The sequence below is a fragment of the Falco punctatus genome, assembly GCF_963210335.1.
Source record: "Falco punctatus genome assembly, chromosome: 1".
NCBI classification, from domain to species: domain Eukaryota; kingdom Metazoa; phylum Chordata; class Aves; order Falconiformes; family Falconidae; genus Falco; species Falco punctatus.
Window position 1 is genome coordinate 107,799,205 of NC_137580.1, and position 17,830 is coordinate 107,817,034.

Genomic DNA, 17,830 nt, shown 5'->3' on the forward strand with positions numbered 1-17,830 from the left:
ATGAAGGTGTAGCATGTAGTAGCAGTGTCCCCACAGCTCACAACTGCAAGGCCACCTGCTGTTGGACAGCTGGAGGACAACCAGGGGCACTTCTGTACCCTCTGCTTTCACCAGTGAGCATCACTGGAGCAGCAACTACCAAGGAGCCAGGAGGGAAAAGAGGCAAGATGGCAGCAGGATGCAACTGCAGACATCTTCAGCAACACTAGACAAGCTGGTGCTCACCTGGAAGTGCTGTGGTGCAGGTCAGTTCATTCGGCAACTGGAACTGCGTTGGGTTCCTTTCCATGGCAGCAGCAATAAGAAGCTCAAAGGGTCGCTTCAGCTGGGGCTGCCCACAGTCCATTTCTGCAATGGCAGAGTCATCATCCACGTCAATTATGTCCTCATCGACATCATTCTGCTCTGAGTTGGGGGTCTCGGTGCTGGCATTGGATGTGGGAGTGCCAGGCCGGCTTGCTCTCCTTTCCAAGATCCTGGCATGCGCATTAGCCCTGATGCTGCTGCTAGACCTGTCCAACAGGTCTGCGTCACTGGTGGGGGAGGTGGTCCTTTTCCCAGATTTGTCCACCAATCCATTTACCTGCCCCAGCTCTTTCTTCTGTTCTCGCTTCTGCACGACATGAATAGGCAGGCTTATCATGGAGGCCACAAAAAAAGCACATCAACCTTGACAAATAAGCAATCGAAGACAAAGAGCATCTGAAAAGACTTGAGCCACTTACAACTTTCCCCGTGAAGTCACTACAGCCTTGACCTAGCAAAAATAATTTGATTGCAGCTAACGTATAGATGACAAAACAGCTGAAGGGAGCCAAGGCATGGGGAAGAAAATGAGCATGTCTCTCCTTTCAGAACAGCCGTATTTTTTGAGTTCAGATCAGGACAACGCTTCACAGCATCTAGTCCTAAATACTTGACAAATACAAAAAAAGTAAACCTCTGTTTACTTTGCTAGTCAACACTGAGAAACTCCACAGTAGACCGTTCATTGTTGATGCAGTCTATTAACCCTGGCAGTGCATCCAAACCCATTATGGAACAAGAAGGTCAGCTTGAGAATACAAGCACAATATACAAACACCACTCTGCTACCTCTTGAACAACAGAAATCTTGAACAAGGTGAGCAGGGAGAACTGCAGCAGAGGAAAACAATACATTGCCATCACCACAAATCCATTTTGCAACAGGAGGGGACGCTGCATGGCCTGGCATGGGCAACTGTGCTCTGCTCCAGTGCCTGACAGCATCGCCAATAGGGATGAACCAATCTACTCCATCACTAAAATGGTCTGCAAAAGGAGCAAAGCATTATCAGACCATCAGAAAAGTTGGCATGTTTTCCTTTTTTCTCTCTATCCCTTATTTTATTATTATTTTCTCAGTTTGCAGCCTTCATTTTTTCTGTTGGCAGATGGCTGAACAGTACTCTGGAAACATAACAACGCAATTGCTTCAGGAACAAAAGGCTGAGCACAGAGTTTTCTCCCAATCTGTTTTGGGTGTCACTTCAAGGGAACAGTTGCTAGATAGTTTGGTGCAGTTTCTAAACCCTCTGCTACACAGTCTTACGTAGTCACAGCAGTAAGATGTTTACATTGTGCAAGATAGCTTCCTGGAGAAAGAGCATCAAGGAAAAAAAACAGACAAGCCACAATCTTGCCCAATCATCTCCTCCCCATCCTGTTCAACAGCCCAGGAAATCATAACTCAAATAATAAAGTGATTTCAGCCTCTCCTGACATGCAACTGCTGTGAAGTCACACTTCCGAAAAATACACGTTAACCAGAATCACAGCCCTCATACCAAAGCTGCACTAACCTGACTCCCGTTTCACCAGTAAGGCAGCTCACCTCCTGGAGCATGGGAGCCATCCCCACCCCCTCTGTGCCTCAGCACTCCCTCCTTTCCAGAAGTGGGGGGGGGGGGGAAGGAAAACAGATTGAAAGGCAGAGCTTGATGAGAACGAACAAACTCCAGTTTTGGTTTCTAGCAGTAAGATTAAAAACACCAGGAGTCTCATCAAGACCCCTTGGTTTTCTTTAAGCCTGTTCCTAACAAAGCCCTTTGAAAGTGTGAGCACAAAGAGCAACTCTGGTGGTATCTATGTACACGTTAAGGGGAGAGGAAGGTACAAAACACAGGATCCACGTTTCAAATGGACAGTCGGACGGGCAGGGATCGTGTCCGTCATGAGAGGCTTTACCTTGCGGCGTACAGTGCAGCGGTGACACATCCACTCCCCCGGAGGCAGCATTTCCTCGCTGAGCGGAGGGTTGCTACAAGAGAAATACAAAGCAATGCTTTACTGTTATTTCTGGAAAGCCTCTGCTCACGTACACGCAGCCGGAGTCAGGGTAGCGCTGCAGGTTCCGCTCCCGGGCGCTTCCTCCTTTTCTTTACAGTGACGTTCCCTGGCTTTGCTCCCCCTTGCATCCACTTAGCAGGACACCTCTGAGACGCTAGTCTTCCACGACACCCATCTCATCTCCTCGACGCGACATGCTCTGTGGTTTCAGAAGCCATTCTTAGAATGGAATAGCAAAGGCAACTGGAAGATTCCACTGTGTGCAACATGTGTACCTCCCCCCCGAATACCAGTGCTTCCTTAAATAACTTGATTACTCTGTGTAAGACTACAATTACCATGCAGCAAGCACAGTCACCTATCTAGGCATTTCTATCCCTTGGATTTGCAGTGTGAGTCCAACTGAACAAGCTGCCGTGAAGTCTACCACTGCTTCCCATGTACTCCGTCCCTGGGCAGACTTAATGGTGGAAACCACTTTCTATCTTAAGACAACCCAAATACTCTTAGAAGCGTCACCATATACAGCTTGCCTTGGCTATGAAGCACAAGATACATCCTACTCATATGGATCGGCACTTACTATAAAAGCTGTATCACATCGAAATGACATTCTCATTTTGACGCTAGAAATAAACCAAAGCAAATTAGATGAAGGAGTAACGAGGACTATTTTGAGAAACACTTTTCCTCAGCTAAAGGCACAGCAGCATATGTTAGAGGATACACTTTCCTTACAGATCCTACTACTAGCTCAAGTACTTTCCAACACCTCTTTATCATTAACATTTGTTATTTCAGCAAACTGCTGACTGTTGCAGGAAAAGTGTACACGCTGTCAGAAAAACAGCCAGTTACCATGCAGCGTGGCTTAAGATAATACTTTTAAAAGTTCTGCGTACCGGTGCTAGAGACAGCTGCATAGCAAGCCTGCTCTCTTGTGCCAAACACTCAACAGCCAGATGCATTGTTGCAGAGCCTGGAAGCTCCATTTCCCACTCTGTGGGAAATGGGTTACAAGGGAACCAGCTGGGACTGACCGAGTTACAAGGTGATCAAGCACTAGTGAGGCCACACTAGCAAGGAGCTAAGAAGACCGGCCCAAGAAGCCTCACGAGCATGGGCAGCCAGACTGTGGCTCCCTTCATGAGTCTCTTACGCTGTTTACTGCACCTACAGACAAAAATCAAACCAAATCCAAGTTAAGCTTTAAGAAGTCTCCAGCACTGACGAGCCGGAGAAGATAAGATGCGTATTTCTTGGCCAGCAAGAGCCGTGCTTCGCAGCAAAGGGAGAGGCTGTCTTCCTCTAGTATCTTGCTCCTAGCATGGGGAAACGGCACAGGATCCCAGCCTAGGCTCCCAAGCTTGAGCTGTAAAAACAAACACGCTTCCTTTGTTTAAACAGAGTCCCGGCGAGCCTTGCCCCGAGGACGCCAGCGTGCCAACAGAAAGCCTCCGCAGGTACTGCAGCCATCCAGGGTCACCCTCGGGCTTGCAACGCTGTGCCTGGAAGACTGAAGGAAGAACACAGCAAGAACCAAACTGGTAATAACCTCAGCATTTCTGGTGTCAGGCTCCAGGGAATTCAGTAGAGCCAACACATCTGGCAGCCATTTTGAGGAGTGCAGGGTTTCAGAGGCCTCCGTGTTCCAGGCACTCCAGAAACGCAGCGCTCTGCATATATGCACAAACATACCTGCAGCTTATGTTTCTCATTTCCTGGAGGACTTGGATGAACAAGAGATCAGGCTCTAGATGAGAGCACCAAAGCCTCAACTACTGGCTGCTTTACACGAAGCCTCAAATGTTTGGCTGAAGCAGTAACTCCCCTCTCTGCCCTGAACTAAGCTTTTGCTAATAAAAGCGGGGAAGGGGGGGGTAGAAGGAGGATCCTCCCGTGCCTGCTGCAGCGTAAATCCATCCCCAGTTCTAAGGTGGATCCTGCAATAGCTCAGGTTTTACTGATCTCTTAGACCTGTAGCTACAGGGAGTAGAGATTCACCTGGCCCATTCCCCCCTCCCAGCACCCCAGGGAAAAAAAAAAAAAAACCCCACACACTTTGTTTGTAGTGAATTTTAGCCCTCTCAAGCTACGGATGAGCATGCCTGAACTGCTGGGAACACGTCTGCCCCATTCCAGTGCATGCGCAGCATGCCAGGGATCCACACGCTGCCAGATGCCTCCGGTTATTTGTTTTAACTGTTACCTCAACCTTACGCATTTTACAATGAAACAATTAATACCATGGCGAATCTTGAGAGATGCCTAGAAGAGTCAGAACAGGTTTCTTCTCAAGTGTGTATGTTATAGTCCCATTTGTTACGTTTGAACTATCTGCTCAACAACCAGGAGTTCCTACATACACAGTACTCTTAAATGACAGCTTGGAGAAGCATTTTAATGAATGCTGGTATCCAAAGGCCTGCGGAAGGAGGGGAAAGATTAGTTTCAGACCAGCAGCAAGGTTTTAGCGCTCAGACTAGCCTCCTGAGTTGTTTTGCTGGCTGTCTGGGCCTAACTGCTATAGCAAGTGTATTAAAAGACTGATTCTGCTTCTCCTGGTTAATGAACTGTTCATCAAGGCAGCTCGCTGCACTAACAAAGACTGATGAATGCTCTCCTGCGCTGCTGGCCTCTCTGCAAGCAGAGAGCATTTCCTGGGTCTTAGCATAAAGCCAGGGAAGTGCTAAAGAATGCCATTTTAATTGAGTAGTTATGACCACATTCGTCAACCTTTTACTGTAAGCGTAAGAGAAACTGATTTTTAAATCTGAACAAGATACTTGATCTTCATAACCAAGGTAGGAATTAGCACTTTGGCAGGAGCACCACGGCTGTTTTCTCCCTATCTTTCATAGGTTCATTAGCATGCAGATCTCCAGCCGTTAGTGTTTGCTGCCAACAGGACCTGGAATTGTACAGCACCAACTTTATCTTCAGTTACAACACATCTCCTTTCAACTACACACCAATCGGTTGTACTGTTCTGTACAATTCCGCTGAACCTTCATTTCAGATAGTTTCTCCTTTTGTCACTGCAGGCAAGAGTGGCGGCAAGCGCTATTTTACCTGAAAGGTTTGGTGTGACCCGAATCAAAATTTGCTCAGCAGAACACGTTTCTGAATGTAAGACAAAGATGGCTCTGAAAAAACTGAGGCTGACTTTCAAAGTGAGTATTTATACAAACACCTGGAAGACTGACTCATACAAAGCCTCTGAAAATTAAAGGAGATGTTTATCACTGCCTATTCAAAAGCCACTACACTGATACGAAGTCACTTGCCGTAATATTAGCCTTACAACAGCTTTTTCTAAAAAAGTTAAGTAGCATCTCCTGAAATTCATACCAGGTTTACATTGTCAAGACTTGCTCTCCCATGGTCAGAACATTATGTAAAGCCTCCCTTAAATAAAATTTAAATGGCTATGATGAAATAAAAAGAAGTCTTCAAGAGTCACCCGTATACTAGGAGTTTTTATCAAGCAAACAATAGCATGAAGCCACTTAGCTTTTCAATTTCACACTCTGGAGCTCTCACACATCAGATGCCTGTTGTTAGTCTAAATCCCGTAATTACTCTTCACTTTGCTGACCTCGATAAATAAGTAAACAAACGCTCAAAGGAATGGCACCTTCTTCAATACAAACTGGGCCACAGCTCTCAAAGGAACCAGTTATAAGCAAACCTGAAGTTATTTACACACGGCATTCCTGGTGGCCATCTTGCATCAAAGGCACATTGACACTACTGAGAGCAGGCTCTGGACCCAGCAGGGTTAGAGCCAGCTAGCAGGCTGGGATAATGGTGGCAGGAAAACAAACCCATGGCTGGCAAAGCTTTCTTGAAGAACTTGTCTTTGATGTCAGTTGTTTTCAACAATTGGACTTAGGTTTGTTTTTTCTCTGCAGCGGAAAATAGCAACCCCACGAACAAATGTAGGCAAGAACATTTTTCCTTCTCAGAAATCATCTAATTAACTTACCAGGACTCAATGACAGGCTTATAATGAAGGATGCTGGTTATGTTTGCCAGTTAGATAAAGGAAGAAGGCTTTTGGCTCTTCTGTTGGGGCTCCTATTTATCCCAATGATGGATAGAGCTACAGCTGTTCTACCAGCTTCATAAAGAACAAGGCTCCCTGGCTTCCTACAGCAGGGCCTCAATGGCAGCCGTAACCAAAACAAACCAGGAAACCAACCTCACTGTCAGTGCATCACAAGCGCCCCATTGAGAAACAGAGAAAGTTGCATCATTTACAAATTCAGTTCTTTGAAACAGTGCTACTGCGCTCAAGTTACACACTTCTGCTCACAGCTGCTCCCAAACCCTGCAGGAGGAGGACACCTGGAACCCAGCGCTCAGAGCCTCTACCTTATAGGTAATAAACACGCATGAAACGAGCCAACAGCTGCAGCCTGTTTCAAGTTCCTCCCTGTTGCAACCGTCTTTACCTTCCTATTGCAACTCCTGGATCCAGGAAGAGTTCGCTATTTTCTGAAGACAGAAGTCAGGCTCCATGACCGTAAAGATGGTTGTTAGGAATATGGTCACCTCTCTCCTCTATTCCAGTAGTGTCAGGATTACCCCTCGGCACAAACTACTCAGCCAAAGTCTACAAGTTCTGCTCATTAACATGGATAAAGTCACAATGCTCAGGAGCACAAGGAGCAATCTTCCTGATGAAACCAAAGATTTCTCAAGCACCAATGCAGAGACCACCAAACTTCAGATAAGCTAGACGTAATTTTTGTTCTTTACAGACCTCTAAGCATGAGTCAATCACATCAAAACTAACAGAGTTTCAGGAACTTTCTGGTCTCAATTAGGCTCAAATATTTCGTAAGCCATACCTACTTGAAGCCAGTAGTGTAATTCACATTAACCCCAGAGCATCAGCCCCTATACTTATCTGTGGTGCAACTCCTCCTGAGGGAGCTAGTGAAAAAAACCCAGGCTGATCGCAGCCAACATAACTTTGTTTACATTGAAGTGAAAGCCTTGAGCATGCATATAAAAAGTTTTAATTTAGTAACATCCAGCAAGGAGACCTGGACGGGTCAGTACTTGATTATTTTGGCTGCCACTATGCAAGGAAGGGAACTGAAATGACCATTTCACAGGTCACCAATGATCCCATCGTCTGGAACACTGCATCTGCTTAGTATGCATCTTTCCAACAGCATGGCCAGAGTTGGAAATAAGGGTTCAGCAACAGCCAGAGAACAGAAGCAGGGTTAAAACACCATTATATGGCCTGCCACCAACAAACAAGATGCACGCAAGGAAAAAAATAGAGGTACGCTAACACAATTCATCCACGTGCCAGTAAAAGAGCAGAAGACTACTTGAACTCTTAAGAGTTTAAGTAGTATGGCCAGGTATGTCGGATCACAAGATCCAACTTCACTGTGAGCCTATTTCTACCTTCAAAAACAGCCAGTGTTCAACACTGCAAGGGCAGCACACTGTGCTGACCCACGGCTCAAGCCTGTGGCTTCAGTACTATCACGCTCCTAAGAACAAGGTACCATTTTCACAAGCCAAATTATTGCGACTGTATTTTGCGAATTTTGAAACCAGTGAAGTCATTTTCTTGTATCCTTCCTCAAACTGCTTCTGCTAGTCTCATCCTGAGAAGAGACAGCTCATGGAAGCATGTGTTATCTATCTTACCTGTTCCCTTCCTACCATCACCAGGGTCCAGCCTCCTCCCTGAGCGCTCGTGCACTGCAATCCTGAGACTCGCAGGGAATCAGAAAAGTTCCCTCCAACGTGATGAAGCAGAACTTTCTCGTCTCAGACCTGACAAGCAGGAGAGTCCAATAAACTGGATAAGCTGCATGTAAACATGTGATCACCTGATGTAATTAGTTACTGTATTTATAGAAAGAACCTGGCCCACAGAGACAGTTCCCTCGACAAACCGCTAGTTATTAGCCTCATTAACAGCTGACAAGAAAAAGAAGTATTGTTTTTTAAGGTATTAAAATTCCACGTAGATATAAAAAACCAGATATACAACTATACAAATAAATATGCATAATAAAGTGTCTAATACCTGTACCACCCTGAAGGGTTTTTTTTGTTTTTGTAAAATGACTTTGGTTGGTGTGAAAACTGATATTTGGGACGTATCTGCTAGGGAACGATCCAGCTTTGTATTTATAAGCAGAAATCATAGAAGTCAATAGGAAGACTTGTTGCCTTTGGGAAAATTGGGTCAGACCCAGAAATTCAGGCATTCTGCACATCTTAACTCCTGTTTCTTTCCCATGCACCACTCATGCCTGTACAGCAGACAATAGTAACAATAGCCTGAATTCAATGTCCAGATTCATTATTAAGCGTTCCGATCTTCACAGCACCATCTTCTTAACAGATTACAAGTCATCTTCTCAAAGCAGGATGACACATAGGGCAGCATCAGGGAAAAGAAAGAGGGCTGAGGAACAACACAGCTCTGGTGAGAATCACTTCATCCAATTTTGTCTTTAAAGAACAATAAATGAAGAGACATCTCTGGCGGGAAAAAAATAATCAAAAACACAGGTCTGAGAGGTTTCTGAGAAGTGAACACATTCAGCCCTAGCCATACTGAATGTGTTCAAAGGAGACAGGGGTGAAAGGACAGAAGCAATAAGGTGGAAAAAAGGAAAGCAGCACATCAGAAGAGGATGAAGAACAGACCCATAAAAGCAAAAGTATGAATTTGTCTTCACACAGGCACAAGTGAAGTATAATTCTGACATCTACACGTGGACTAGGCTTTCCCAAGAACACTGGGAAGAGACAGAAAAGAGCAGCAATAGAAATATCCACCCAAAACCCCCCTTAAAGCATTGTATACATTATGTTCTGCTTTTTTCCGGATCACCTTCATATCCTGCTCCTGTTGCTATTCTAGACAAGAGATCACTGTGAAGTTCACAGGATGCCTTGCCTCAAGTCAGCGGCTGTACAGGTAGGTGTTTCACACCAATCACTACTGCTTGCCAGAAATTCAGCATGGGGTTTTCAGCCTGCTAAATTGCATCCTCAGGCCACTGCTTTCTGCAGGGTTCAAAGTCAGTAATCTCCAGCTCCATCTAGTTTACTTCAAGTGACTCGTGCAGAGCAGACGTCAGCAGAAATAGGTTAGAGTCAGGTTCAGGCACTAGATTTCCCCCAGCTGGCTGAGATGCTCTTTGCCTTTTGTACTCGAGATCTGATATGGCAACTGGAAGAATGATTTACAGAATTATTTTTTCTTTCTTTTTGGCTATAGGGAGCATTTACTCCATACCCTAAAAAGGTATGTAACTGCATTACAACTGATATCTGTCAACCCCTTTACTAAAGGGAAGATACAACACAATTTTTACTTGGCTTACAGAGTTACCAGATACTGCAGCATTCCTTCGAGGAAGCTGGGCAGACATCTAGCAAGTGGTGGAGTTGGAGGCAGCATAAATCGATTACTGTAAGAAGAAAAAAGCCAGCTCCGACAATCTGACTGTGTCACAAAAATCACAAGTTTAGCCAGTAACCTGACGTGGCAAGATGCTTTTTGCTTACACTCACTTCTTTCAAATCCAGTACTTTGTAACCCTACAAGAAAGCCAGATTATATTCTCAGATACATTAGCATTTTCACAAGTCCAAGCTTACTTCCTAACTGGTTTAAAAAACAAACAAAACCAGGTACATCCTTCTCACATGTGATTCATATTGCAACAGGCAGCACTCCCTAAACATTCAGGCTTTGCAACACTTGCTTTCAGGAAGATACACCTCTTTCCTACTCTGGAAGCGACAGCTCCCTTTCTTCACAGCGGATTCCTGCTGTTTGGTACCGACTCAAGGATTAATAAGGGCTCCAGAGCACAGGAAAAACTCAAGAACCCAACACATACCAGTGAGTCAGTCTAGCAACAGGAACAGTTTAACATCCATTTGAGTGGGTCAATAAACAGATGAATTGATGTTAGTGCCTTTACTATGTAGAGAAACTGTTTCTGTATCGATGCTATGACTGAAATCTCGAATTGACTCAGACTGTCCTACACAGGGAAAGAGCCAGGAGCCCTGCCCTCCATGCAGGTGTTCCTCATACCATCACAACAGCACCTACAACCCAAGTCAAAAAGGTCAGTTTCAGGGAAAAAAAAAACCCATACATGTTTGGTCCTGACTCTGTAATTATTATAAATACACAGTTCTGTTGCTGTCAACAGTATCGGGGCACTCCCCACCCGACATCTCCTTCACACCCACTGTAAGAGAAATACAGCTGGACGTTACACATGCTAATCATTACTGCTATCCTTTTACTACCCACACCTAAAGCAACACGAAGAAATGGAGGGGGAGAGAGAGAGAGAGGAGAATTATGAGCATTATACCATTTTGTGTAATAAACACAGTAGTCCTCCCGATCCAAACTATAAGATCTGCAGGCAGTTGTATACAATCTTAACACTGAGCTTGTATGTGATAAAAAGACACGGGGCAAGCTAAATGAAGGTGAATATATTTACAAGACAGTACTAAGATCTCTATAACAGTAAGTCATTAGCAGATTCGTATTATGAATCTAATCCAATTAAGAATTTCCTTTGCAAATGCCTGGAGGAGCTGGAATTCCTCTGGGAAGACCTTTCCACATTTGAAAGGCTCCCGTTGAGTCACGCCTGCAGGTCTGACATACCAGGAAAGACCAGCTCTGCAGCAGCATGAACAAAGCCGGGAACCCCACCTAGGAAGCAAGCCACTGCATCCTACTGAACTTGGAGTCAACTCAAAAATGGACCCCGCAGCAGCACCCAAAAAAAAAAAAAAAAAAAAAAAGAAAAGACTTCTCCATTCCACCAGTCCCAGCCCAGTCAACAAAAAACTGGCACATTCTCAAGCAAAGGGACAAAACATCAGAGAACTTTTGTTATTAGTAGTCTTGCACCGTGCCCTTTTAAACAGCTTCCGATCATCACGGGTGTTTGACAGAATGTCAGTCCATACATCAGCTGTGTCTGAAAACAAAACATAAGTTAGGCAGTTAAACAACCCCCTCCTTGACGTTGTCAGAACCCTAATGCCTTGCTCCTACCACTGCACACTGATGTTGAGAAGAGCAGCAGTGATCCACAGCTTGATCTGAATGCCCAACTCTTACCCACACTGCAAAATCTGCTCACACTTGGTTTAACATGAGCAGAACATGCACACACAGGTGAGAATTGTGGTTTACAAGTCCCAGAATAAGATTAGTTCATTAAATTCTTACTGTGAATGGTTTTCTGGTGCCCTCAGCTTCAGTTGGTAGATTTAGGCTGACCTTATCTGCCTTTGCATCAAGAGATTTAGGACAGAGTGAGAAGAGCATAAGATCTCATTGGTACAACTTTGCTGAACAGAACTGCCAAGACTGGTCATGTTACCACATCTGCAGACACATGCGCAGTGTGACCTTCTGTACTGAGAAACCAAGCCAGTGCAATTCTGGTTTAGAATCAAGAGTAGGCTGGCCCCAATGCTACTAAAATATCAGAATCAAAGATATATAAAAACAAAAGTAGGGCTTTTTTGTTTTTTATAAAGTATATACTTGAAACAACATTGTTAAAACAATGTCTTAAGATAGATATATTTACATTAATGTTTGGAACTGAACAGCTGACTGATTTTCAAAATGCAGTTACATAAATTAGATTTTTGCCAGTCATGTGATGTAAAAAAAAAACCCAACCAAACCAGAAAGCCTTAAAATAAAAACTTTCTGCAGCTAAACTACAACCTTTTTTGAAACTGTCAGAAATGCCAGTGACACATGTAATTCGATGTACTGAAACCCTGCTCCTCTGTAGTTCACCGTTAGGCTGAAGTTAGCCTCTCGGGCACCTGTTTTGGCATCCTGCCACCCCTTGCAGCAGCAGATGCTTCAGACCATTCAGTTTCACCTGAAACCTCCAAGCAGGGAAAGATTTGCATTAAGGGAAGGATTAGCTAAGACAATAGACAGGCTGATGCTTCCCTCCCCTCACACAGAAAGGGCATTTATGTAAAAAAAACCCCAAAGCTGGTACAAATGCCAAGATAAAGCAGGGCATTTCAGACCTGAATAAGGTGGGGAAAGAGTTATTGATGTCCTACCAGTCAAACAACTTTTTTCCATTCTTTCTGCAAAGCACTTAACTGATGTGACTCATAGAAAATATGCAAAATTCAGGCTAGTTTAGCTTAGTCTACTTCTCTTTGCAGCTCTGTTACTTCAGTTCTTCGACAACAGCACTTTGGTGAAGACTGCCAAATCAGAGGGGAAATGAAGCCAAATGCTCCAAATATAAACACGAAGAGGCAAGCGTTGCAAAAAGTTTGATGGAGCTAGCAGGCCCCGGTATGGATGCAGCAGCATACCTCTCCCAGCACAGCTGTGGGGTGAGCCAGCAGCTAAGGGAAGGCTTTTTGCTGGGAAGTGACACAAAACTGGTACTGTCTGTTTTACCGTAATGGGCAGCCGCTCAGCTTTAGGCAACTCGGGTCACTTTGCCATGCTAGCAGTGCTTCACAGCCAGCAGCATGCGATTTATAAGAGGGACTTGAACAGCAGCATTCAGCGAGGTTAGTGATTTTGGGCTCCTCCAACCAGAAACTCGGGTAGTGAGACTTTTTTTTTAAAAAAAAAAAAAAAAAAAAAAAAAAGAAGAAGAAAAAACAAACACAAAACTGTTCTGTGTTAGTTCTCCCTCCTGTTGTCACTCCCCTCCCCCAACTTGTTAACTAAACTTTCCTCTCCCAGGGATCTTTCTAATCCTTCAGCGATGCCGTAATGAATTTGCAACATCAGTCACTTTGCAAACCGACTTCAACATGAATCAAGTTTACCACGAGCTCATAATTCGAACAATCACATAGCCAGAAGGAGGATATAAACGGGGAAGAACAGAAGTAGTACAGGAAAATTGGTTTTCAATCATGTAAAGGAGCGTATACCATTCCCAAGGGCCTGGGTTAAGGCAGAACAAAAATTCATGCTGCACCATTACCCAAAGCAGCAGATTATGGGCAAACAACATAACCAAAAGCAGACTTATGAGCTACAAGTCCTATGTTCCATTTTTCAAGAATGATTAAGGACAGAAAAAAATATCTCTGTAAATTCAAACCTGAAGACAGTCACCTGACTATGATATTAACCCAAGTATGCTGAAACTAAGTATCTGGTAGGGATTTTGTACTTTCCTGTATCCCTCCCACCAAGCCAGTTTGTCTGCAGCCAGGCTGGTAATCCTCCTGGTCCACAGACTCTTTTGAGAGTACCTGTAGGAGTTTTACGCTGAACTAGTGATTCTGAAACGGAGTTGTGAGAAGAGCTGACACCCTGACAGATGAATTGGGAAGCCACTTCCACCCACATTAATTCAGGAGAGCAGTCGTTCTACAGTGTATCATCAAAGCCTGTTATTTACTGTCAGAGATGTGTAATACTACCAGCCTTGGAAAGTTTTGGGGGTTCCGGCCACCGAGCACCTTCTGTTTTCTGCAGAAGACAACAGGTTGAGGTACTAGATTGAAGTTAAGCAAACTGCTGAAGTTTGAGAACCGCAGACTTACCTAACGAAGCCAGCTTTCTCACGACAGATTTAAACAACACTATACAGAAGAGCCTTCTCTGCACAGAAAGAAACAAAACCAGTTTATGGGCCACTAAGCTGGGTTAACTCCTGGGTTTGTCTCCAGCCTACTGTGTGACTCGGGCTGATCACACCCTTGCCATTCATTTTCTTTTATGATATGGCTTCTCCTATACAGCTTTCACCAACTCATTACAAACTCCAGACCAATTAAGAGCTGCTCTTTTTTTTTTTGGCAGGGGGTGGTGTGGTGTGGTTTTTTTCTCTATATTGATATTAAATGCAACCTGTACTAAAACTGACAATAAATATTTAAAGAACAGGTAAGCTGTCAACACAATTGAGCTAGTATGCCTCAGCAGAATATTTAAACTGCTATTCAAATGACTTAAAATGAGCACTGCATTACAGCTGCTATTCTTTAAATTTAAAAAAGGGAGGTAGAAAGGAAGTTGCAAGTGCCTGTATGCCTAAGTTTATATCCAGAATGGAAGTTTACTTTAAGCAAGATCAGAAGGTAAAGGAAACAAAACATGAAAACAAAACCTGAGCATCCCTTCGAGACAGCCTGGTTCACCTGAAGGCCTTGGCTGAGCGACAGACAGAGGTCCACGAGCAGGGGAGCAGAATTGGACCCAAGCCGGAGGTCTTTAGGCAAAGCTTATCCAGCAGTGTGCGCTCTGTGCTGCTCCAGACCATGCCACCTCCTGCAGCAGGGTCTAGGCTACTGTCAAAACCATCACCTGAGACACACCGCAAGGAAGGCAACAAATGAAATGAGAAAGTGCAATCTCAACAGTCCCTTCCATTTCTGTTTTGAGGGGTGATTAGTTAGCCAAAGGTTATTTTTTTAAAAAATAATTACAATTCAACTAACTTAAGTACAGCCAAAGCTTTACAGGTATCTGATTTACATGAGTTTCCCACCCACTAACTACAATAAACTTGCCAAACTAAAAGCCATGAAATTTAGCCAAATCTAGCCATGCACAAAGCAGTCTCATTTATGGATAGGTTTAACTAGGATTCAGAGTCAACAAGGAAACTCTCTAGCATTAGTCACAGCTCTTCCATCTCAAAACATGAAGTTCTAACCATTGCTCCAGTCTCACTAAGAGAAGACTCAGGATGTGTTTGGCAGCATCTGAAGGCAAGTGCCAAGTTTTAAGCAACTATGCCCAACGGAAGAAAAAAAATAACCAACACCCTTAAATTAAAGCCCATCAGGAAAGGTGGACAAAAAAAAACACCCTAGTAATTAGTGTCCTCCTAATAAATATTAGAAGATCTGCACTACCACCAGTAGCACTTCCTCAGGGCAGGAGGAATGATGTCATGGCTGCACACTACAGCATTGTCGGGTTCGTCTGGCTACACGCTGCTAACGGGACACTCCCTACAGAACTGTGACCGCACAGTCAGTTTTCCTGGTATCAGCAATCAGTTTAATAAGTGTTCAGAGACCTGCAATTAGCATACAAACACAGTATAACCACCAAGCAAAAGAAGAAAGAAAAAAACAACAGGAAAAAAAAGCAAAGAGAAGACAGCTGTAACAGGGTGGCAAACAAAGCTCCAAAGCATGAAAGAGAGAAAGGAATGTGCTTAAAAAATCTCCCCTAAGGAAGAATACTCTGTACGCCCGAGCTCCAGCTGTTTGACTTGCCCCACTCCCTCCTCCATTATCCACTCTGGCTGCGCTAATTTAACACAAACCGCCCGCCTGCGTCAACTGTTGAAGGGGAGATTCGGGTAAGGCGGCCTCAGATGCATCTGGGCTCCCGGTGCAGAAAGGCAAAAACTTCGGGGCAGAAAGTTCAGGTGCCTTTGGCGGGTCGTTTTGTGCAGACAGCGGAGGAAGCTGCAAGGGAAGGCAGCCAGAGTCCTTCCCCGCTGCAGCCTCTACCGACTAGAGCTTTGCCACCGCCTCCACACGCACCTCGACTCCCACAAGACACCCAGATTTGCATGCAGAGAGATCTGCCTTCATCAACAAAGCCACACAACTCTCAGCAATAGGACCTGACTGCCCCCAGTTCACGGCAGTCACCGCCACGGACAAGACAAGCAGATCTGAAGAGTCAGGAGGAAGGAAAAAAAGGAGGGAAAGAAATAAACCCAGCCAATTTTAAAGTCTAGAGGCCTGGATTTCCACAGGGAAGGTATTTTCACGTTTGAGATACTGGGGGAGCGCTGCAAGGGTTTGGAAGTCATATATGCAGCCAAAATGGCGCTGAGAATAAAAATATAATTTAAAGGAAGGTCGCCATATTGTAAACAGTGAGGCACGGAGACACAGAGACAGCAACCTCCATTATTCCCAGCAGCTGCAGCAGCACGGAAGCGCTGGGAACGTCAGGCCTGGTGCGGAGACGCCACCACCGCTTCCCCCTGCTCTGGCCAGGACCCTCCTGAGCCTCCCCCCCCCCGCCCCCTCCCGGCAAGCAACACCCCCCTGGAAAGGGGTGAGGAGGGGAAGTTATCTGCTCGGGGGTGGGGGTGGGGTGGAAGGCCGGGCAGGGGCAGCACCAAGGCAGCCAGGCCGCGCAGGCAGCCAGCGGCCTCGCTCCTCCTCTCGGCCGCTGCTCAGCACAAAAAGAAAGGCGGGTGGCGGATGCCCACCCCCCAGAGAAAGCAGCGAGGGGGGTCTTTTCACCTCGGCCGCGTGGATTAGCCTCGGGCGGAGGTGCGGGGGGGGTGGGAGGGAGATGGACCCCAATGGAATCTGTACCTCCTTTTTGTTCCTGCCTGCTCCGCCCGGCCCCACGTCCCCCCCCTGCCCGGGTAAGGCAGGGAGCTAACGGGAGGCGGGAGGCGCTGGAGGGAAGGTGCAGACGCGGAGGGAGGCAGCGCCGAGCCTTACCAGCACTGGAGGTGGAAAGCGGCGGGGCAGTGGTCGCAGCACAGCAGATCCCCTCCTTCCTTGCAACTATCGCAGCTATCGTGGTTAGTGGCCCTGCCACTTCGCCTGGGCTCCTTCTCGGGCCTCCTGCTCTTCTTTTCCCCATCTTCGCTCTTGGGGGGAGCCAGGAGGGCTTGGATTTGCTGCACAGGCACAGACAGACAGAGGGCTCTGAGGGGCTGCGACGGACCCTGACCCCAGCGCCCTGCTCCCAGTCGCCCGCCCTGGGGACAGCGGCCCCGGCCCGGCCGGGGGGGGGGGCCGGCCCGCCCCGCCCGCCGGCCCCGTGTCCGGGAGGGCCTCTCCCGGGGATTGGGCGAGCCGCCGCCGTCCCTCCGCGCTTCCTTGTATGGCCACGGGGCTCCGGGGGGGTCCCTCGCCATTTTGCAGCCCCGTGGCCTCCCCAGTCAGGCCTCCCCCCCCCCGCGGCCCGGCCTCACCTCCATGAGCCCCCCGGAGGTGTCCAGGTCGTAGACGATCGTCTTGGTCTCCATCTTCTCCCACATTCATCCAGCCCGGTAGCGGCCCCGAGAGCCCCCCCCGGCGAGAGGGAGCGAAGCGGGGTGTGTGTGTGTGTGCGTGTGTGTCTGTGTGTGCGGGGGGGGGCGGCCCCTCAGCGGCGGCGGCTCCGCGGCGAGGAGGGGGCGGCGGCGGGGCCTAGCCCACGGGCCGCTGCGCTTTGCCTGTCGCCCTCCTCCTCCAGCCGGGCCCGGGGGCGGCTGCGGGGAGCCCCGCGCCCGCTGCCATGCCGCGCAAGGGGGGAGGGAGGGGGCGGCGCGGCCCCGCGCCCGCCGCCGCCGCGCACGCACCACACACCGCCTGCGCCGACGCTCAGGGCCCCGCCGCCGCCGCGCCGCCCGCGCATGCGCAGGCCGCGCCCCGCCGCCGGCACACACACACACACACCGCCCCCCCCGCGCACGCTCCCCACGGCGCGCAGGCGCGGCCCCGCGCCGCCTCGCGCTCGCGGCCCTGGAGCGGCGGGGAGGGGAGGGGGGGGAGGGGG

General features: G+C 47.1%; 1 protein-coding gene across 3 annotated transcripts in view; it reads right to left on the reverse strand.

The window, feature by feature from the left end:
* Nucleotides 1-17,646, reverse strand: part of PHF12 (PHD finger protein 12) — a 33,003-nt gene extending 15,357 nt beyond the window's left edge. The window contains exons 1-4 of one of the 3 annotated variants that reach the window (XM_080402158.1): nucleotides 17,265-17,646; nucleotides 16,786-16,967; nucleotides 2,209-2,281; nucleotides 226-635 (exon numbers count right to left, since the gene is read on the reverse strand). In XM_080402158.1, the coding sequence (XP_080258284.1) occupies nucleotides 226-635; nucleotides 2,209-2,281; nucleotides 16,786-16,930 (628 nt within the window). In that variant the 5' untranslated portion in view covers nucleotides 16,931-16,967; nucleotides 17,265-17,646. Of the gene's footprint in view, nucleotides 1-225; nucleotides 636-2,208; nucleotides 2,282-7,989; nucleotides 8,023-16,785; nucleotides 16,968-17,264 lie in introns of those variants that run through there. The other 2 variants (XM_080402157.1, XM_080402159.1) reach the window with 2 other exon arrangements.
* Nucleotides 17,647-17,830: the final 184 nt, after the last annotated feature.